This window comes from Chiloscyllium plagiosum, chromosome 11 (assembly GCF_004010195.1).
Source record: "Chiloscyllium plagiosum isolate BGI_BamShark_2017 chromosome 11, ASM401019v2, whole genome shotgun sequence".
Classification (NCBI taxonomy): domain Eukaryota; kingdom Metazoa; phylum Chordata; class Chondrichthyes; order Orectolobiformes; family Hemiscylliidae; genus Chiloscyllium; species Chiloscyllium plagiosum.
The window spans coordinates 20,139,255-20,163,156 of NC_057720.1; the positions used below are offsets into that span (position 1 = coordinate 20,139,255).

At 40.3% G+C, this 23,902-nt stretch overlaps 1 protein-coding gene across 1 annotated transcript in view; it reads left to right on the forward strand.

The window, feature by feature from the left end:
• Positions 1-23,902, forward strand: part of abcd3a (ATP-binding cassette, sub-family D (ALD), member 3a) — a 77,324-nt gene that overhangs the window by 33,509 nt on the left and 19,913 nt on the right. Inside the window, exons 11-18 of the mRNA XM_043698846.1 lie at positions 115-206; positions 938-1,001; positions 1,475-1,538; positions 4,564-4,641; positions 4,739-4,804; positions 11,797-11,886; positions 14,435-14,554; positions 20,325-20,429. Coding sequence (XP_043554781.1) covers positions 115-206; positions 938-1,001; positions 1,475-1,538; positions 4,564-4,641; positions 4,739-4,804; positions 11,797-11,886; positions 14,435-14,554; positions 20,325-20,429 — 679 coding nt within the window. The remainder of the gene's footprint in view (positions 1-114; positions 207-937; positions 1,002-1,474; positions 1,539-4,563; positions 4,642-4,738; positions 4,805-11,796; positions 11,887-14,434; positions 14,555-20,324; positions 20,430-23,902) is intronic.

The following is a 23,902-nucleotide window of genomic DNA, read 5'->3' on the forward strand; positions in this document are numbered from 1 at the left end:
CTATAGAGATTATGTGATTCTAACTGTACTTGGCATGCAGGAGGAAATCTATTAAGGAGTATAAATACATTATTTGATCGCATTGCAGATATTTCAATTATTATTTATATTCAGCTTCACAGCTCGAATCACTGAATTAATGCAAGTTTTGAAAGAATTAAATAGTGGAAAATATGAACGCACAATGGTTTCCCATCAAGATAAGGGTAAGTATTCTAACAAATATGGTACACTTGGAGATTTTTGATTATGGAGAGCATAAACTTTATTGCAAACATTATCCTGTAAATGGTTTTTAATCTGTTATTTTGAGTTATATAGAAGATAGATATGTTTTTAGTTCTTGGTCCTTGACTCATGTTAAATTAGCCTGGACACCAGTCACATACTGCAAAGGCAAAATACTGTGGACACTGAGAATCTGAAATAATAACAGAAATGCTGAAAATACTCAGCAGGCCAGGCAGATCTTTTAAGCAGAGAAAAACAGAGTTAACATTTCATGTTACTCACCTTCTGCCAGAACAACCAGTTAATTTGTCTTCAACATTAAGCTAGTGGGTAATATTAACTGGTTTTAGTTACTCCTCAGGGTGGGGAAAGAAAGGCAACCTGGTGCACGATATTGATTTCTGTCTAGTGATTGCTGGACATTTATGAACATGAGCAAGGGAGACGATTCACTTCCACAGTGGAATAATCTCCCACGTAAAGAAATTACCTCTTTGGCAAAATAATAAATTGCTTATAGCCCCTGCAGAACTAAACCATAACAAATATTGATGCATCAGAAATGGACGAAACACTATGGAACTGATAAACCAGCTAGCTACAGATGTCAAAATTCTGCCATGTATTATTGCCTTTAACATGCACATGCAAGATATATTGTACTTAGTCATCACATTTATACTCTATCTGTAATTTTCCTATCAAGGTTCCAAAAGTCAACCTTTAATACCTGGGAGTGGGGAAATCATTATTATGGATCATGTTATCAAGTAAGTGAAATGCTGTATACTTAAATTGTGGGCTATAATACCAATTTATATACTTCACTAAATCTATCCAGTCATTTCAGTTGATTATTGACAGTTGTTGCATGATTTTGTAGAGAAATCTTTTTATAGACACCTCTTTGGCAAACCGTTTCACAGTTATAAGTTTTTTTCCTAATGGATAAATAATAAGTTTTAACAAAATAATTGAAAATAGATTTTTGTAATTATATAGAAGTATGTAGCAGAAAAGGGTTAATAGAAAAAGTTTCCATTGCTCTTGCTTTCTAGTGCTGTTCCTTCATCAAGTAGCTGGTGGAGTAGGATCATAGAACACAGAATTCAAAGCAAAAGATCATAGTGTCATACACTGATGCAATACACTGATTTTTAACTTTGTCCACACCAGTCCAACACTGGAACCTCTACTTTCTAATGTCATTGAAAAGTAATAGAAGTAATTTTCTCCTCTTTAGATTTGAACATGTGCCATTGGTGACACCGAATGGGGATGTTTTGATTCCAGACCTCTCTTTTGAGGTAAAGAATAAATCTATTATGTAGATTTCCTTGAACTTCGATACTGTTGATACCTCTTGATTTAATAGTTTTTGCCAGCTGAACTGGTATCAATCTGATATGAAAGCTACAATTCTGTAGATAAAAATTTTTGTGAAAACTGAAACAAAAACAGAAAATGATAAATGAATTTAGCAGAACAGGAAATATCAGTGGAGCGAGATCCACCAATCTGAATCTTAATTTATGTTGCAATCTGCATGCAAACCAATTCTTCAGACTAATTTGTAGACTGGATAGAAACATGGAAGATAGGAGCAGGAGGAGGCCATTCAGCACTTTGAGAATGCTGTGCCATTCAGTATGGTCAAGGCTGATTGTTCAACTCAATAGCCTAATCCTGCTTTCTTCCCATAGCTTTGATCCCATTTGTTCCAAGTACAATATCTAGCCACCTCTTGAACACATTCAATGTTTGGCATCAACTTCTTCCTGTGGTAATGAATTCCACAGGCTCACCACTCTTTAGGTGAAGAAGTGTCTCCTCATCTCTATCCCAAATGGTCTACCCAAATCCTCAGACTGTGACCGCAGGTTCTGGACATACCCACCATCTGGAACATTCTCCCTGCATCTACCCTATCCTGTTAGAATTTTATATGTCTCTCTGAGATTCACCCCTCGTTTGAGTGAACTCCAGCAAAAATAATCCTACCCTAGTCAACCTCTCAAATGTCAGACCCACCATCCCCAAAATTAGCCAGGTAAACCTTCACTGTACTCGAGAGAGAGAGCAAGAGCACCCTTCCTCAGGAAAGGAGGCCAAAACTGCACATAATATTCTAGGTGTAGCCTCACTGAGGGCCCTGTATAACTATAACAACACGTACTTGCTCCTGTACTTGAAACCTCTCACAGTAAAGGCCAACATGCACTTGCACACTCACTTTTACTGGCTGGTGCACAAGGACACCTAGGTCCTGCTGCAGACTCCCTTCTTCCAATTTACAGCCATTCAGGTAGTAATCTGCCTTCTTGTTTTTTGCTTCCAAAGTGAATAACTTCACATTTATCCAAATTATACAGCATCTACCATTGATTTGCCCACTCACCCAACCCGTCCTGACCATGCTAAAGGATCTCTGCATCCACATCACAGTGGTATCATTTGTAAACTTTGAGTTTTTATATTTGTTCCCTCATCCAAACTATTAACATATATTATGAATAGCTGAGGTCTCAGCACTGATCCCTGTGGCACCCCACTAGTTACTGGCTGCCAATTTGAAAAGGACCCATTAATTCCTACATCATTTCCTCTCTGCCAACCAGTTTTCTATCCATGTCAATACACTTCCCCAATCCCACGCGCTTTAATCTTGCACAGTAGTCTGTAATGTGGGACTTTGTCAAACTCTTTCGAAAAGACCAAATATATCACATTGAGTGATTCCCCCTTAGGGAGAGGATTATAAGTCGCAACCATTATTAAGAATGATTAGTAAGAGAAAGAGTAGGCAAACTTTGTGCTCCATTGTGGAACATATTCTGATGAACTATAGGATAATGATAAAAAGGCTAGACTTTAGGGTGATGATTATTGGACTGATGGTGATAAAGTATTTAGAGCTATAGAAATGTACAGCACTGAAACAAACCCTTTGGTCCAACTTGTCCATGCTGACCAGATATCCTAATTTAATCTAGTCCCATTTGCCAACATTGGCCCATATCCCTCTAAACCCTTCCCATTCATGTACCATTCAGATGTCTTTCAAATGTTATAATTGTACTAGCCTCCACCACTTCCTCTGACAGCATATTCTATACATGCATCACCCTCTGCGAAAAAAGTTGCCTCGTAGGTCCCTCTTAAATCTTTCCCCTCTTACCTTAAACATATGCCCTCTAGTTCTGGACTCCTCCAACCCAGGGAAAAGACCTTTTTGTATTTACCCTATTCATACCCCTCATGATTTTATAAACCTCCTACAATGTCACCCTGCAACCTCTGCCACTGCAGGGAAAACAGCCACTGCCTATTCAGCCTCTTCCTACAGCTCAAACCCTCCAACCCTTTCAAGTTTCACAACATCCTTCCTCTAGGAGGGAGACCAGAATTTCACACATTATTTCAAAATGTCCGGTACAGCCACAACATGACCTCCAAACTCCTATACTCAATACTCTGACCAATAAAGGAAAGCATACTAAACACCTTGTTCACTATCCTACCTACCTGAGACTCCACTTTCAAGGAAATATAAGCCTGCACTTCACAGTCTCTTTGTTCAGCAATATTCCCCAGGATTTTACCACTAAGTATATAGATCCTGCTTGATTTGCCTTTCCAAAATGCAGCACCTCACATTTATCTGAATTAAACTCTGTCTGCTACTTCTTGGCACATTAGCCCATCTGATCAAGATCCTGTTTACTCTGAGGTAACCTTCTTCGCTATCCACTACACTTCAAAATTTTGCTGTCATCTGCAAACTTAATAGCCATACTTCCTATGTTCGCATCCAAATACTTTATATAAATGACAAAAAGCAGTGGACCCGGCATCGATCCTTGTGGCAGACCGCTGGTCACAAGCCTCCAATCCTCCACCATCATCCTTTGTCTCCTACCTTCATGCCAGTTCTGTATCCAAATAACTAGTTCTCCCTGTATTCCATGTGATCTAACTTTGCTAACCAGTCTCCCTTGTGGAAACTTATCGAACGTGTTACTGAAGTCCATATAGATCGCATCTTAATGCAGTTGAGTCAGCATTTTTCAACATTGCATGATTTACAACATTGTATGTTCACCTGTAGCTTTAAACTGTTACCTCTTAATGGGTGCATTTTTTTGATTTTGCTGTTTGGGATGAGAATTGTCTGAAATATAAAGCAAACAATTCAACATTTTTTAAGAAAGGCGAAATGTTTGTTATGTTTAATTTATATTTGAAGATGCACGATGCAAGAAGTGCTTTTGAAAAATGCCTTGGATCAAGAATACGTGCTCTAAATTTGTTCTCATTCTCAATCTCATTCAGGTGAAGTCGGGAGCAAATGTCCTGGTCTGTGGTCCGAATGGATGTGGGAAGAGCTCACTTTTCCGCTGTTTAGGAGAGGTAAATGCAGACATAGTAAAGGAAATTACAAAGAATGTTCAAATATTTGTTTTGTCCCAAGTACTGACATGAAAAGTTAAACTTACTTTTTTCATAGTTATGGCCCCTATTTGGAGGACGTTTGACAAAACCAGATAGAGGGAAGCTGTTTTATGTACCACAGGTAGGAACGGCTTATCTTTTTGGATCTTGATTTACTTAATTGCAAAAATCATATTTTTCACATTAATTTAATCGTACTCAATATGTCTGTTTGCAGCAGTACCGGCCCTTCAGATTGTGTACAATCAATATTACCTTGCTATTTTTAATCTTGAATAATTTGCAATATCTTCAGATTTTCAGTTTGTTTAGGTCATTTGATAAAATTCCTTCCATGTCAAATAAAGTGTGAGTAACATATTACAAGTTAAAACTGTGTTTCCCAAACATTTCTTCCACTGTCACTCAATTGTACTCACATGATCACCATCACAATCCTTGAGTGAGAACTGAAAGAACCAGGGGTAAAATCTATAGAGGGAATGTACAGCTGTCATAATTTGTTTAATCAGTCAACATCCATTCTACCACAGTGCTCGCAGCACCACTTGGGGGGCCCAACCCCTGATTTGGAAAGCCTGTGCTCAATATACATGCAAGGGTTTTTGTTTCTTAACGCATGTAGAATAGATGTAAAATCTTTGTAAATGCACATGATTTTAAGTTGTTTAATATTCATACATTTTTTGTAAAATTATTCTGAATTTACAAGCCCAAGGCACAATTTACTGAGGATTCATTAATGTGGATGTTGGTTTGCTCGCTGAGCTTGAAGGTTCATTTCCAGACGTTTCGTCACCCTACTAGGTAATATCTTCAGTGCGCCTCAGGCGAAGCACTGCTGAAAATTCCTCCTTTCTATTTATATGTTTGGGTTTCTTTGGGTTGGTGATGTCATTTCCTATGGTGATGTTATTTCCTGTGGTGAAGTCACTTCCTGTTCTTTTTCTGAGGGGGTGGTTGATGGTGGGGGGGGAGGTATTCTAACTCAATGTGTTTGTTGTTTGTCCCTGAGAAAAGGGACAGGAAGTGGCTTCACCACAGGAAATGATATCACCAACCCAAACATATAAATAGAAAGCAGGAATTTTCAGCAGTGCTTCGTCTGAGGCGCACTGAATATGTTACCTAGTAGGATGACGAAACGTCTGGAAATGAACTTTCAAGCTCAGCGAGCAAACCTACGTCCAAAACCTCAACCTCAGCTACAAATCTTCTCAAAACTTACATTCATTAATGTTGTTACTTTTAGTGAGTTGGCCAACCTCAAACAATTCATCCAGAAAGTTTTGAAAAGGTAGAAGTTCCCACCATTAGTAGCACATAAAATCCATCAGCAATTTGTGGTGAAAAGAGATCAGGCATGAGATCTAATTCACCATAAATTGAGAGAGAATTTCTGCTGCTTTACAATTCGGCTCACCCAAAACAAAAAAAAAGTTCTCTTGAGGCTGTTCTTATGAAATTGCTGGATTTTTGCCATTAATACAAATTAATTTTGCAGAAATTTAGGACTAATTATCTCATATCATAAGAGCTGTGTTACAGTCCTGAGTTACCACTCCACCTTGAAGACCCACTAATGGAATGAGTGTAGTCTTAATTCTGTCGATTGCCAGTTGTTCTGGATTGTTCTTTAAATTTAAATTTGTATATTTATCTTTTCCTCCCTTAGTCTATTCCCTTTTCCTTTTGTTTTATTACTTTCTACTTCTAATTTGGCTTTGATTTACCATATTTCCTTCTCTCAATTCACTCAGTTTCTTTCTCATCCTCAAATTTAATTTCTTAAGGAGCGAGGTCTTTGGACCTGATGTTCACAATTTTCCAGGTGCCATTTGGACATAATCACACTGTAATTGATGTGCATAAGTAATACAATTTGAATGGCGAGGAGAAAAATCCAATTTCTGCGAGTGAGTATGAGGTGCACCACTCTCAGATTCTGGGCCAATGAATAAGTTGCAGTTTATGAGGTATGTGACAAATGCCACTGATTATGCTGTTACCATATCAGTTGCATTCGTCCTCAGAGGTAGTGAGAACTTCATCTGCTTCAGTAGTACAACACAAAGAATTGCAGGTTTTGTATGCCAATCAAGGTCACAAGGCATCACTTAGGAAAAAGCGTTGTGAGGTCACCATTTTTTTAACACCAGAGTTCTATGGCAAGAATTAGTTAACTCTTGAAATTATTTCTGTCCTAAATGAAGGGGTGGTAATGTATAGGATTGAGGAGAAGCAGCAGCTAAAGTCCATCTTGTGATAAGCATTGAATTTATATCTTCCCATATATATCTGCTGAAAAAATAGAATATTTTTAAAAAAAATATTTGGTGTCAAACATCTTTTGCACTTGCAGAGAATCCTACCTGGCCTCCTGTACCTCATGGGACTGTGGGTCACCTTTAATGGTGGGGTCAGAATCTTTAACATCATGAATGAGGATCTTTATATGTCCTGTGCAGATGGTTGAGGTGGGTCTAATCTGCATTATCATCCCTAAAGAGTAAATATTGATGATTCAGCTAGGTGGGTCCACAAACCAGCGTTTTTTTGCCTAACTCAGCAATTGCAAAATAAACTTTGAAGTCGCAAAACTTGAATAGTCAAGTACAAGCTGAAGTGCACTCTGCTTTAATGAGGATCACAAATGTTAAAATGTGTCTCATGTATGGGAGAAAATGTTGACCTTAGTTTTTTTTGTGTATAACAGACTTAGCACTGAGTTTTCATATTCCTAGTAAAATGAAGTTGGATGCTATTTTAACATAATAGGTTGTACTTATTTTATATGTATATATCTCAAAATGGAAAGCAAAGTGTCTTGCATTGCTACGTTTGGCCAAAGGATCTAGATATCATCTTATCATTCGCAGAATGAAGATTGAGCTAGCAAGAAAGACTTGGCGAAGTGGGTTTAGTGGTGCAGATATATCAGTGAAGCTGATCTTGACCTTGAAGAAAGCAAGCTTGAGAGGTCTAATGATTTCTGTAATGCGAGGTTTAACTCTTTGCCGTGGAGCTGTAATTATGTCATCAAGCTGTCCACGTGGCTGCTTACAGTAAAGAATTCTCAGATAGTCAAACAGGAAATGAAAAGCAGTGAAATCAATTTTAAAAAAATTCTAGCAATTAATCATAACAGAAACAATAATGCTCCGTAAATATAACATTGTTTTCATTTGAGATCAGTTAATCAATGAAATCAGTTATTCATTTCACTGTTTAAAAAACAACCCAGTTGTAATTGATTGACAAAGGTGTAACTTTCTTTGGAGTTTCTGTTTTCTTTGATTACTGCATCAAAAGGAAGGAGGTCAGGATCACAGTGGTGCCTTGGAGATAGAGTGACAGACTCTAACTTCAGGGTTTCCAAGTTAATCTGTCCAAATGCTAAGTACTGAGTTATGGTCAGCTTGAAATCCCACTGGCAGTTTACCATCAAGCAATCCGTGCAAAAGCAGGAACACCTGACTAAGATTATCCTCAAGTCCGAAGAGAAAGGCCCTTAGTCCCATGAGCTTTTGCTTTGTTAAAAACTGATCATTTGCAGAAGTCTGTTTTAATTTCTCAGTCCGTATTTTGTCATTAGATTCCCTAGCATGAAAGATATCTATAAGCACCTTGAATAATTTCCATTGGAGCCAAAACAAATTGGGAATTTGAAATTAGAATAAATCAAAATTGATTAAAGTAGTGCACCATCCAGAGATTGAATTAAATTTACTAACAATTAAAGATTTAATGGTGAAAACCCCTTGATGTGGAGAAAATGCCAGTGATGAAAAACTGGGTAATTGGGGAGAGGATAGAATTAAAACTTCTACCAGTTAGGAATTTGCCAGTCAGGGTAACAATGCATCGGCTCATTTTTGAATTGGTCCATAATCGTGTCAGGCAACCATTAATAAGACCATAAGACATAGGAGTGGAAGTAAGGCCATTCGGCCCATCGAGTCCACTCCGCCATTCAATCATGGCTGATGCGCATTTCAGCTCCACTTACCAGCGTTCTCCCCGTAGCCCTTAATTCCTCTAGACAACAAGAATCTATCAATCTCGGCCTTGAAGACATTTAGCGTCCCGGCTTCCACTGCACTCCGTGGCAATGAATTCCACAGGCCTACCACTCTCTGGCTGAAGAAATGTCTCCGCATTTCTGTTCTGAAATGACCCCCTCTAATTCTAAGGCTGTGTCCACGGGTCCTAGTCTCCTCGTCTAACGGAAACAATTTCCTAGCATCCACCTTTTCCAAGCCATGTATTATTTTGTACGTCTCTATTAAGTCTCCCCTTAATCTTCTAAACTCCAACGAATACAATCCCAGTATCCTCAGCCGTTCCTCATATGTTAGACCTGTCATTCCAGGGATCATCCGTGTGAATCTCCGCTGGACACGTTCCAGTGCCAGTATGTCCTTCCTGAGGTGTGGGGACCAAAACTGGACACAGTACTCCAAATGGGGCCTAACCAGAGCTTTATAAAGTCTTAGTAGTACATCTCTGCTTTTATATTCCAACCCTCTTGAGATAAGAGACAATGAGATAATGGGAGTATTAGCAGAGAACTTGAAGGTCGAAAACCATGTAATGCAACTTCCTAGAATACATCCAACAAGAGTTGGCAACACGAGCTTATGGAAAAGGTCTGTCTGAGGTTTATGAATAACTCAGTCACATTATACTACATTAAATTACTTAAGAGTCTTAATCATGTTGATTTTGCTTGCAAAATTTAAGATTTTAAATATTTCTTTAAAGTTTGCAGCACGTATGAGTCCCAAGTAGGAACTGCCACTTAATATCTCATTTGATTTTCACATAGAATAGAGCTGAAAATTTTTTGCTGGAAAAGCGCAGCAGGTCAGGCAACATCCAAGGAGCAGGAGAATCGACGTTTCTCCTTTTCCAGCAACACATTTTCAGCTCTGATCTCCAGCATCTGCAGTCCTCACTTTCTCCTTTTCACCTAGAATACCCTACCTCCTGCAAAAATGCCATCTCGTATTCCCAATTCCTCCGCCGTATCTGCTGCCAGGAGGATCAGTTCCACCACAGAACACACCAGATGGCCTCCTTCTTTAGAGACTGCAATTTCCATTCCCACGTGGTTAAAGATGCCCTCCAATGCATCTCGTCCACATCCCGCACCTCTGCCCTCAGACCCCACCCCTCCAACCGTAACAAGGACAGAACCCCCCTGGTGCTCACCTTCCACCCTACCAACCTTCACATAAACCAAATCATCCGCCGACATTTCCGCCACCTCCAAACAGACCCACCACCTGGGATATATTTCCCTCCCCACCCCTTTCTGTCTTCCACAAAGACCATTCCCTCCGTGACTACCTGGTCAGGTCTACGTCCCCAACAACCCACCCTCGCGTCCTAGCACCTTCCCCTGCCATCGCAGGAATTGCAAAACCTGCGCCCACACCTCCAACCAAGGCCCCAAAGGAGCCTTCCACATCCATCAAAGTTTTACCTGAACATCCACCAATATCATTTATTGTATCCGTTGCTCCCGATGCTCAAGACTCTTCTTGTGCAAGGTTAAAATAATTTAATGTATTATAATGTGACTGAGTTATTCATATCCTTCCCCAATCAGTCTGCTCTACACTGGGGAGACTGGATGCCTCCTAGCAGAGCGCTTTAGGGAACATCTCTGGGACACCTGCACCAATCAACCACACCGCCCTGTGACCCAACATTTCAGCTCTCCCTCCCACTCAGCCGAGGACATGGAGGTTCCAGGGCCTCCTTCACCGCTGCTCCCTTGCCACCTGACGCCTGGAGGAAGAACGCCTCAAATTCTGCCTCGGAACACTTCAACCCCAGGGCATCAATGTGGACTTCACCAGTTTCCTCATTTCCCCTTCCCCCACCTCACCCCAGTTCCAAACTTCCAGCTCCGCACCGTCCCCATGATCTGTCCTACTGGCCTATCTTCTTTTCCATCTATCCACTCCATCCTCCTCTCTGACCTATCACCTTCATCCCAACCCCATCCACTCATTGTACTCTTTGCTACCTTCCCCCACCCTCCTCCCTGACCTATCACCTTCATCCCCACCCCAACTCACCTATTGTACTCTATGCTACTTTCTCCCCACCCCCAGCCTCCTCTCATTTATCTCTCCACCCTTCAGACACTCTGCCTGTATTCCTGATGAAGGGCTTTTGCCCGAAACATCAGATTTTCCTGCTCCTCGGATGCTGCCTGAACTGCTGTGCTTTTCCAGCACCACTCTACTCCAGAATCTGGTTTCCAGCATCTGCAGTCATTGTTTTTACATAGTTGATTTTCACCTAGAATAGGACATACAGGTCATAGAATTGTAGAGATGTACAGCACAGAAACAGATACATCTATGCTGATCAGTATCCTAACCTAATCTAGGCTCATTTGCCAGCACTTTGCCCAGATCCCTCTAAACTCTTCATATTTGTATACCCATCCAGATGCCTTTTAAATGCTGCAATTGTACCAGCTCATTCCATACAGGCACCACTCTTTGTGTGAAAAAGCTGCCCCTTAGGCCCCTTTTAAATCTTTCCCCTTTCACCATTAACCTGTGTCCTTTAATTCTGGACTCCCCTCACAGCAGAGAAAGGATCTTGTCTATTTACCCTATCCATGCCCCTCATGATTTTATAAATCTCTATAAAGTCACCCTTCAGTCTCCAACGCCCTAATCGAAACAGTCCAGCCTATTCAGCCCCTCCCTGTAGCTCAAACCCTCCAAACCTGGCAACATCCTTGTAAATCTTTTCTGAACCCTTTCAAGTTTCACAATATCCTTCCTATATGAAGGTGATCAGCATTGCACATAGTATTCCAAAAGTGGCCTAACCAATGTCCTGTACAGCTGCAACATGACCTCCTACCTCCTGTATAATTACACTGATCAATAAAGGCAAGGTGGCAAGTATCTGATTTTTCTTTTGGGTGTTTTTATGTATACAGCTGTACAACATGAAATTTGAAAAGCAGATTATGTTCTAAATTGGTTTCGAATCCTGTGTCACTTCAAAACCTAGGTTTCCAAAATCCATGAATCCTTTTAAAATTCTTAAATGAAAGCAGCATGTTTTTATTTCTTACAGCGACCATATATGACCTTAGGAACACTGAGAGATCAGGTGATCTACCCAGATACACTGGAAGATCAAAGGAGGAAAGGCATATCTGATCAGGTAAGACATATTATTGTTTTATGAAATTAGATATCCACTTTATGCTTGATAATTCGTGTGGCTTGTTTGACATGCCTGGGTGCAACAAGTTGGAGTGGGGATCCGTTAGCTCAATTGGCTGGACAGTTGGTTTGCAAAGCAGTGTGATGCTAACAGCATGGATTCGAATCCCATCACTTGGCAGATGTTACCATGAAGGATACTCTCTTTCTCAACCTCTTCCCCTCCCCGTGATATGGTGGCCCTCAGGTTAAATCACCACTCTAATGTCATCCCTCTCTAATGGGATAATAGCCCTATGGTCTGATGAGATAATGGCGACACATCACCAACAATGAGGAGAAATTATGAAAAATGCGGGATCAGTTGTGAAATTGGGAAAAACGGTAATTAGTTAATTTGGAGATCTCATTGCAAGGACTCAGTTAAATTTCTCATTTTTATGTCACTGTAGTCATCATTATCTCAATTTCCCTCATCTTGTATCACTCCTCTATGCTCCTAAACCATTGTCCAATTAGTTGCTGTATTTCACTAACGGTATTAAAATTGATAAGATATCAGGACCACAGAGAGTCGCCTCAGGCGACTAAGTGGGTTGCGCTTTGGCGGGTCGGTGTGGACTTGTTGGGCTGAAGGGCCTGTTTCCACACTGTAAGTAATCTAATCAAAAAAAAAGAGCTACATCCAAGGATACTGATCAAAGCCAGAGTAGAAATTGTGGAGGCATAGACTATAATTTTCCTTAGGCTTGGGGTGCAAGAAACATGGAGAATAGGCACAATGCCATTAATTTCTGAAGTTTTTCAATTCAATATTGAGACCTCAAAGCAGATTTAAAACAGAGATGAAGAGAAATTACTTCTTGCAAAGGGTCATGATTCTGTGGAATTTGATGTCCAGTGTGTGGTGGATGCTGGGACATTAAATAAGTTTAAGGAGGAAAGAGATAGACTTTTAATTAATAATGTGTTGAAGGGTATGGAGAGTGGTCAGGAAAATGAAGTTGAGGCCGATATGACATCAGCCATAACTGTGTTTAGTGATGGACCAGACTTGAAGGGCTGAATTGAGTACTCCTACTCCTACTTATGTTCTTTTGAGGGGTCTAAAACAGGTAGTGAAAAATTGGTTTCCATTGGTAGGAAGATCAAGAACCAAAGATTTAATATAATTTACAAAAGAAGCAATGTGACATGAGGAAAAGCTTTACTCAGAGTGAGTAAAAGAGATCTGGAATGCACTGCCAAAGCATATGGTGGAGACCAGACGAATTGAAACTTTTATAAAGGGAATTAGGCATGTCTGAAAAGGAAAAAAATTGCAGGGCTACAGGGAAGAATCAGGCAGGTGGCTGTCTGTAAATTATTCCTTCAGAGCAATTGAATAGTGTTTTTTTGTGTGGTAACCAATTAATCCTCTCCACACTTGCAAATTACATAAAACTCTGCATCATTTCATCTTGATTGCTTGGTTGTTATCCACCTTACCCATAACCCTGCATACACTCCATCTACCCTATTTACGACTATTTAGTGGAATTTCCTCACTACCGCAATGAAAGGGTAGCCTGTTTTACAGATTGATAATCCCCTTGGCCACTGACTTTGGTTAAGTAAGAGAACTCCTAGAAGCATGGCACTCATTCACGCAACCATTGCAGTCCATGTGGTGGAGGATTCCCCTACAAAATTCCCCACCGTGTGGGTGGCACGGTGGCACAGTGGTTAGCACTGCTGCCTCGCAGCGCCAGAGACCCGGGTTCAATTCCCGACTCAGGCGACTGACTGTGTGGAGTTTGCACGTTCTCCCCGTGTCTGCGTGGGTTTCCTCCGGGTGCTCCGGTTTCCTCCCACAGTCCAAAGATGTGCAGGGTCAGGTGAATTGGCCATACTAAATTGCCCGTAGTGTTAGATAAGGGGTAAATGTAGGGGTATGGGTGGGTTTCGCTTCGGCGGGTCGGTGTGGACTTGTTGGGCCGAAGGGCCTGTTTCCACACTGTAATCTAATCTAATCTAATCTAATCACTCAATCAACAAGCACATTGACCTGGACCCAACATACCGGCCATTACAATGAACAACCGGAAGAAGCAGAAAATAGAACTAAGTAAATTCCAGAAGAGACAGTACAGCAGCGCTTCACAGGAGGTTCCAAAGCACTGAAGATGTCTAGACAGGGAGCAAAACATCTGCAAATCAACTTCCGAGTTCGTTGAACATACCCATAACCATGACAACTGGCACCCGTGCTACAAATCTTTACACAAACTTTGAATCTCTTTAGTAACTTTTTAAAGTGTATTTTCCAAGTCTACTATGCTTTGTTTCTCTTGAGTCAAAGAGTGTGATGCTAGAAAAACGCAACCAGTCAGGCAGCATCCAAGGAGCAGGAGAATCCTTGGATGCTGCCAGACTGGCTATGCTTTTCCAGCACCACACTCTTCGGCTCTGCTCTCCAACATCTACAGTCCTCACTTTCTCCTTTGTTTCTCTTGAAACATTTTAATAAACAGCTCATTCCACTTACTAATGTTATTTATCACCAGGTACTGAAAGAGTATCTTGATAACGTCCAGCTTGGCCATATTCTGGAGCGTGAGGGAGGCTGGGATTGCATTCAGGACTGGATGGATGTACTCAGTGGAGGGGAGAAACAACGGATGGCTGTATGTCTTACATATTTTCTAAAGCTATACTTGCGTGTTTCATATTTGATACAAGAATGAAATATAAAATCCTTCCATAATTTTCACTAGAATTTCATACAGCTTGGTATAACTTTCATACATTTTTTGATGTTTTTGTATTACAAAAGCTACAGAGTCCTAAATTCAAAATAACTTTTTTGTAGCTTTGTGAGAATCCTTGACATCTAAGGTGGATGAATAACATGAAAGAATGCAAACTTATTTTCAAGCAAGCTTAAGTAAATGTACCATGAAATGTAGAGCCATTTTTTTACAATGGTATTAAGAGTCCTGTGTGCATTACTCTCCAGTCAGCACACGTGTTGGAGAGAAGTGAGGAAATAAGCAGGCTTGTATTTGAAGAAGAGTGAACAAAACCAGAAATTTTTGGGAAAATCTCAGCATCTGTGGTTCTCTTGTCTTCTGAAGAAGGGTTACTGGGTCTGCAACGGCACCTCTGCTTTCCCTCCACAGATGCTGCCAGACCTGCCGAGCTTTACTAGCAATTTTTGATTTCATCTGCAGGTCTTGGTTTTTTTTTTGAAGAAAGAGTGAGCCAAATTGGCTAGATTACATGGAGAGCAGCTCCTGAATAGTTTTGCAATGTAATTTGTTGCTGTGTTAACTGTAGTGTAAGACCTTTGGGACCATGAAATGAACGTACACTGTTTCACTTGCTTATCACAGGGGATAAATAGCATAGAGTGGACAGTGTTAGATAAGTTGAAGATGGAAGAACATTAGGAAGTAGATAAGTGTTTTAACAGTGTAACAATAAGCTCTGAACTTGATATCTCTCAGATTGCCATGCATAGTTGGATGTAGTATTAATATACAATAACTGGAGTTCTACAAAGGTAAATGTTTTACAACATTGCTCAATACTTGTCTTCTACTGACCAGTCTGTATTGAACCCAAGTTCTTAAATGGGACCCGAAAAGCACATGACCAAATATGGTGGTTGCAGTGGAATCAATTATCTAAAAAAATCTTGGCAGTCGTGAAGGTCAAGAAACAGACCCAAAATCATCTGGAGAATAACTTAAAATACAATCACTTTTTTCCAAAACATCATCAGTATCAATTTAAGACCACAGTGCTGAACAGTTCTTGTGCAAGAAGAATCCCTAAACTGGAAATTGCTGATAAATCACCAAGTGAGCTTCAAATCAATGAAGGCCTTTTACAGCCAGTAATAGGAAAAACTAACTGTGAAAGGAAAGGCAATGAAAATAAGGAAAAGCCCATTAGCTACCAAGGGGATAAATCTGGATTGAGTACCTGCGAAAGGAGACTGATTACTGGACTCCCTGTGCCAAGTCAATCCATTTCTTAGAGGGAAAAGCTTGAAAAACTGGCCTGGAAAGTAAACTTAAGAATTCTGGTAGTTTTATTAACTTGTTGATAAAGTTACGAAAATTTTTCAGTAGCGTCGATTGATTGAAAAAGTCATGAGTAAGAATCATTTGGAATTCAAAGTCTAAAAAGCCTAATAGTGAATATAAATAAATTTTCTTGATGCCGACAGATTGGGTGAAAACCCTTCATTCAACACCTACAAAGTTGTATCAAGTTTAATTGTTAAAAAATGGATACAAAGCAAATGCTGCACATCTGATATTGTATTTGGTGAGAATATATCCAGATGCAGAAAAAAATCAATGTGGACAATGTCGTGGCTGCACGGTGGCACAGTGGTTAGCACTACTGCCTCACAGCGCCAGAGACCCGGGTTCAATTCCCGCCTCAGGCGACTGACTGTGTGGAGTTTGCACATTCTCCCCGTGTCTGTGTGGGTTTCCTCCGGGTGCTCCGGTTTCCTCCCACAGTCCAAAGATGTGCAGGTCAGGTGAATTGGCCATACTAAATTGCCCGTAGTGTTAGGTAAGGGGTAAATGTAGGGGTATGGGTGGGTTTCGCTTCGGCGGGGCGGTGTGGACTTGCTGGGCCGAAGGGCCTGTTTCCACACTGTAATCTAATCTAATCTTATCAATCTATTGGTTGTAGCCATTTGAGAAAGTTTCTACCCACAAATCTACTGGCAATCCTTCATTCATCTCTATAAAGATGCCATATCAGTTGGTCTTTACATTGGAAACAGCACTTTTCCAGCAGAAGCTTCAAAAGCCTTCATTTCAAGTATGACAACAATGTTTACTTCAAGAAAAAAAAGGCTAGGCAACAAAATGACAATACATGCTGATCAAAATCCTATTATAATCATCTTCCAAGTCAAAAAACCAGAGGTGCTCATCAGTAATCAGCCATTGCAGCAATATTCATTATTTTTCCACCATTCAAATTCAAGCTATCATACCATTTGAAAAACCAGACATGTGACAGTGTAGAAAGCATAATTCTCAAGATTTTGAACAGCTTAAGCATTGGGTATCAAATGGAATGAGGAACAGGTTATCACTCCGCTTGATTACATGGGATGACCGTCAGACGTTGAACTTTTCCAATCAGAAAATAAATTTTGAATGGACAGTCCAAATAGCAGTGGATGCAAAATCTAGAAATACTTTCAAGAAACATTATGCAGCAAAGTTAAAATGAATGCAGAACATTTTACAGAGAGTGGACTGCTTACAGCATGATAGAGCTTTACATCAGAGGAGACAGACATCTCATTTTAAAATATATAGTATGCGACAACTTCAGAATGAAATCCTATGCAATGTAATGCTATAGTTACTTGTCACGGGTGTGGCTCCAAAACCCCACACTACCACGACAAAACTGCCCAGCAATGTGTTAATTGTAAGTAAAGAGGTCCTGAATCAAAAATGTGCTATGGTCTGAAGATCACACTATTAAACCAAATTGTTTCCAGGCCTCTATGTATGTTCATGCCTTCAAAGTTTGGGAGAAGATTTGTAGCTCGGGTGCTCGTTGTTGTGGTTCTGTTCGCCGAGCTGGGAATTTGTGTTGCAGACGTTTCGTCTCCTGTCTAGGTGACATCCTCAGTGCTTGGGAGCCTCCTGTGAAGCGCTTCTGTGATCTTTCCTCCCGCATTTGTAGTGGTTTAAATCTACTGCTTCCGGTTGTCAGTTCCAGATGTCTGCTGTAGTGGTCAGTATATTGGGTCCAGATCAATGTGCTTATTGATTGAATCTGTGGATGAGTGCCATGCCTCTAGGAATTCCGTAGTGTATAAAATCCCATGCAAGGACTGCACAAAACACTACATAGGACAAACAGGAAGACAGCTAACGATCCGCATCCATGAACACCAACTAGCCACGAAACGACACGACCAGCTATCCTTAGTAGCCACACACGTAGATGACAAGCAACATGAATTTGACTGGGACAACACTACTATTATAGGACAAGCCAAACAGAGAACAGCCAGGGAATTCCCAGAGGCATGGCACTCATCCACAGATTCAGTCAATAAGCACATTGATCTGAACCCAATATACCAACCACTGCAGCGAACAGCTGGAACTGACAACCGGAAGCGGCAGATTCAAACCACTATAAACGCCGGAGGAAAGCACTGAGGATGTCACCCAGACAGGGGACGAAACATCTGCAACACAAATTCCCAGCTCGGTGAACAGAACCGCAACAACATGTTTATGCCTTGGAACAAATTTAGAAGATTAGATTAACAGTTGAATGGGATAAATTTCATTATATGGGGACCAACTACCTATAAGATGAATAACATCACTAATTTTTTTTTGGCGAATAACATCATCACCCAATCCAAATCCTACAGATGGAGAAGAAGGAACCACCCAACCTCCCCGTACATTCCTGCAATTATATCAATGCAAAATCATTCAGCAAACATTACCTGTTCAGGAAATGTGAAAGGGCACCAGATTGACTAAGTCTCTAAGCTAACAGAAACCAGCAGAGAGAAAAGAAAAGCTCATCAACTTTACCCAAGTATCCTAACAATGACTTTCCTTACCCACCTATTAGCACAGATGAATCATGTCAAAGACTTGAGAAGAATGGGAGAAAGTCAGACAAATGTGCAGTAAATGTAAAAATAGGTAACATAAGCAACTCATTTGAGAATGTATAACATGTTGATTATGGGAGTTAAACCTTGTGGAAGAGTATTGTGTAAGAGCTAAAAGATCCTGGAGCAACATTGCAATGATGTCACTGAGATGCTTCACACAAGATACAAGTAGCACAGTGTGGGTAGAGTCAAAGATGGAAAATCATTAGAAGGAAATTAACAATAAGCTCTCGATTTGGATTCTCTCACATTAGCACATGTAATAATAACCTGCAGTAATAAAGTTCTGCAGAGGTCTAAAGTTAAAGACAGTTCTTCTTGACCAGTCTGCCATGAGCCCAAACTCTTGGGTGTGACCCTAAATCTATACAACAAAAGATTAACAAATCTTTTACTACTCCTGCAGAAGATTTTTTTTTCTCTGTATTGACCAATCAAGCTCTGGCAGTTGCTGCCTTCCTATTTCATTCTCTTGGTATTAAAATATTTTATCTGATTATATTTTCTTCTTTCTGTTTTCTTATGTTCAACAATTGTTTATGTCTGTTCATCTCCATAGAATCCCTTCAGTGTGGGAACAGACCATTAGACCCAACAAGTCCACACTGACTGTTTAAAGAGTATCCCACCCACACTCACACCCCCTACCATATAGCCCTGCAAATCCCATGGCTAATCCAGCTAACCTACGCATCCCTAGTCACTGTGGACAATTTGGTATGGACAATCTACCTAACCTGCATATCTTTAGATTGTGGGAGGAAACCGGAGCACCCAAAGGAAACTCATGCAGACACAGGGAGAATGTCCAAGCTCCAAACAGGCAGTTGCCCGAGGCTGGAATTGAACCCGGGTTCCTGGTGCTGTGAGGCAGCAATGCTCAATTAACAAACTTTTGAATTGATAGCTAATAAATCTTTGACTTTGCTAGAACAAAGCACGCTGCAGAATGTCTTTTCTATAATTCCAAATAATAGTTAAATTACCTATTTATATATTTACTTGTTTACTTCTCTCCTCATTTTTGAAAACTTTCTTTACTCTCCCAGAAGCATTTGCCTGTCCTAAGCAGCATTGATAAATATGCTTATAAATAGGACATTATCTCAGTTGGTGGATAAAGGAATTAAAAAAAAGGAAAATCTTGTTTTTTAATTTATCGTTTTGCCTTCTTAAATATTTCCCTTACTTATATCAACCTTTAAAGATAATTTTACTGTTGGTATTATGTATCTTTTTGAATTCCAGTCTCAAAATTCAGGCTCACAAAATGCCTTTGTTCTTTCACTGCCTTATATGCAATGAGAATGGATGGTCTGTTTACAACACTTACTCCTGCCTTTCTCCTTGTGGAAGTGCTTTTACCCCTGTTTTTCTCCTCCCTTGACCTAGATTAAGTTATGAACGGCATGCTGCACACACTACCAATTTCTAGGAGAGTATCTTAGCTCATCAGCCCAGTCTGCCATTCACATTTTTCTTCTTCATAAAGGGGTCTTCTCCAGGAAGATCTATAGTCTACAGGGATCTATTTAGTGTCTCTCTTTTGAAATGTCAGTACAGTTTCACCAGTGTATTATATTTATCAGTCTGAAATTTTGCTGCTTTTTCTTATCATTGCAATTGTGTTTCCAAGAATTTAATACCATTGTAGTTTAACAAAGCCAGAACAGGCTAACAGCTAATTTGAATAAAATGGATATGCTGTGAAATAAATATTGACTTGTGTGAGCGACTATGTTATTTATTTTTCTTAAATGCAGATGGCTCGATTATTCTACCACAAACCACAATTTGCTATTTTAGATGAATGTACCAGCGCAGTTAGCGTGGATGTTGAAGGCTATATATACAGTCATTGCAGAAAGGTAAGCAATGCTACTGGAGGATAATGTCAAATAAAATGCTGTTCCTGGATGAGATGTAAACGGTGACAAATACCAAAGTCTTAGTAAATTCATGTTTTCATGCAGGTGATCTCATGGGATGATTATGATCACTTGAGGACATCAAAGGAATTTTCCAGATTATATTTTTCTCTATGTCAGGAAATATTACATGGCTGTAGTGTAGGGGTATGAGTAGGAAGTTTCTGGTCCGGATTCTCCTTTCGTCATGAAGGAGATAGGCTTGTTGAATGGTCTAGTCCTTTCTTGCCCTGCAGTTTTGTAACCAAAAATGTAATTCTTGTAGGCCAATTTCTGCACAAATTAAGGGAATTTGTAAAGTCTACCCTGATGTGCATCTCCATTTCAACCTCTATTGGATTCACAACACAAATATTGCATGCAAGTTCATTTATACAAAAACAAATTTAGAGAGGATGGAGACAGTAGGAAATGTAAATTATATATGAAAAAATAATGATGGAAAGGATTAGTTTTTGGTCAAGTGACATTAAAAAGCTTGACACCTGATGGATAACAGATTCTCTTTTGTTTAACCTTCAAACTGGAAAAAGAATCGAGGATGGATTTGTTTTTTGCAAAATGACTGATACAAAGCTGTTAGTTTGACTTAAGCTATGTCGGATTTTACTTTTACATTTAAGTTAATGAAAGAAAATTGGTTTAGTCTAAAAAGGAATGCTGATTCACTATTATCAAGTACCACTTTTACTCCTGTCATTTTTATAAAGTTGAAATGATCAGTTAAAAGCAGTTCAGTATTGCAAAAAACATCTCTGAATTATACATTCAAAATTACAGATTTCTGGAGTAAGCAAAATTTTTTAAATTTTCAAATGTTTTAATGATTGATTTTTGTTGCACTTTCTTTGACTATTTACTGGGCGTGTTCTCAAGAGCTTGACTTTCCACTTGTCTGTCTCTATTTAACAGAACTGAAATCATTTACTGAATGGACATTGCTTCAGCCCAGCATCCTTCATCTATAAGAGCACAAGATATAGAAACAGAATTAGGCCATTCATAGAATCCCTACTATGTGAAAAGAGGCCATTCGGCCATTTGAATATGCATCTCCAAAGAACTTCCCACCCACACACATCCCCACCCTATCCCCATAATTCCACATTACCATGACTAATCCCAGTAACCTGCACATCCCTAGACACTATGGGGGCAATTTAGCATGGCACATCCACCTAACAGTTTTGAATAATGGGGGGAAACCAGAACACTGAGCAGAAACCCACGCAGAGATGGGGCAAAAATGTAGACTCCACACAGACATTCACCCAAGACTGGAACTCAATTCAGCAGTGTGAATCACTGAACCACCATGCCCGCTGTACCAATCTACTCCGACATTCAATCGTGGCTGATATGTTTCTCAACCCTGTTCTGCCTTCTTCCAATAATGTTTGATCCCTTCTGTCTCTGTCTTCAAAGACACTTGAAGACTTGGCCTCCACAGCCCTTTATGGCAATGAGTTTCACAGGTTCACCCACTTGCTGAAGAAATTCCTTCTCATCTCAGACTTTTGCTCTGAGGCTGTGCCATGGTCTCCTATTCTCTCCTACTAGTGGAAACATTTCTTCACATCCATTCTATCCAGTCCTTTCATATTCTCTAAATGTTAATGAGATATCCCTTCATCCTTCAAAACTCTGTCAAGTACAGACCCAGAGTCCTAGATGACTCCTCATATGACAAGTCATTCATTCCCAGGATCATTCTCATGAACCTCCTCTGGAATCCCTCCAACACCAGCATATCCTTCCTTAGATATGAGACACATAACTGCACATAGTATTCCAAATGCAATCTGACCAGAACTTTATACAGTACATCACTGCTGTTGTACTTTAGTCCTCTCGAATAGAGTTTTCTCATATTGTTTTTGCCTTCCTAACTTTGAACACTAGGATTTCTAAGCCCCTTTTTCGTTTCAGATTTCTAAAGCCTTTTCCCATTTAGAAAATACTCCGTGCCTTCATTCTGCCTACTGAAGTGCATAACCTCACACTTTCCCACATTGTATTCCATCTACACTTCTTTGTCCACTCTCCTAGCCTATCCAAGTCCTCTGCTGCCTTCCTGCCTCTTCAACACTATCTATTCCTTTACCTGTCTTTGTATCAGCTGCAAACTTAGTAACACTGCCCTCAGGCTCAACACTGATTCCTGTAGAACTCCATTAGTCACTGGCTGCAATCCTGAAAAAGACCTCTTTATCCCCATTCTCCGCCTTTTTCTAGCCAGCCAATCCTCTATCCATACCAGTACCTTGCCCTGAACACCATAGTCTCCTACCTTATTTAGCAGCCTTCAGTGGGGAACTTTCTCAAATGCCTTCGGATATCCAAATAGATTACATCCACTGACTCTCCTTTGCCTTGAAAGAATTCTAACTGATTTGTTAGACACAAGGGACATGGGTGTCAATGCCTTGTCCCTAGTTGCTCCTTCAGGAGGTGCTAGTGAACTGCCATTGAGCCACTGTACTCTGTGAGGGTAACAGTATTCCTGTGAAGGATGACTGACTGACTGACTCAAGCACTTCACCAAAATTGGTGATATGGTGGACAGTGAAGGAGGTTATCTCAGAGTACAAAGACCTTGATCAGATGAGCTGATGGGTCGAGGAGTGGCAGATGGAGTTTGAGGTAAATGTAAGGTATGGCATTTTGGTAAGGCAAACGAGGGTGGGACTTATGCACTTAATGGTAGGACCTTGAGGAGTGTTGCTGAACAAAAAGCCCTTGGGGTGTAGGTTGTTAGTTCCTTCAAAATGGAGTCATGGATAGACAGACATTTGGTATTCTTGCCTTTATCGGTCAGTGCACTGAGTACAGGAGTTGGAATGTCATTTTGCAGCTATACAGGATATTGGTTAGAACACTTTTGGATTACTGTGTTCAATTCTGGCCTCCCTGTTGCCGGAAAGATCATCTTAAACTTAAAAAGGTGCAGGAAACATTTTTCAGAATATTGCCAGGGTTGGAGGGTTTGAACTGTAGGGAGAAGCTGAACAGACTTGTGGCTGTTTTCCCTCGAGTGTCAGAGGCTGAGGGGTGACCTTACAGACATTTATAAAATCACAAGCGGCACGGAAAGGGTAAATAGGCAAGGTTTTTTTCCCCAGGGTGAGGGAATCGAAAGCTAGAGGGTGCATAGGTTTAAGGTGAGAGGGACCTGAGGGCATCTTTTTCACGCAGAGGGTAGTGCATATATTGGAGGTGTAGTGGACAGCGAAGAGGGTTACCTCCGATTACAACAGGATCTGGACCAGGTGGGCCAATGGGCTGAGAAGTGGCAGACGGAGTTTAATTCAGATAAATGCGTGGTGCTGCAATTTGGGGAAGCAAATCTTAGCAGGACTTATACACTTAATGGTACGGTCCTAGGGAGTGTTGCTGAACAGAGCGACCTTGGA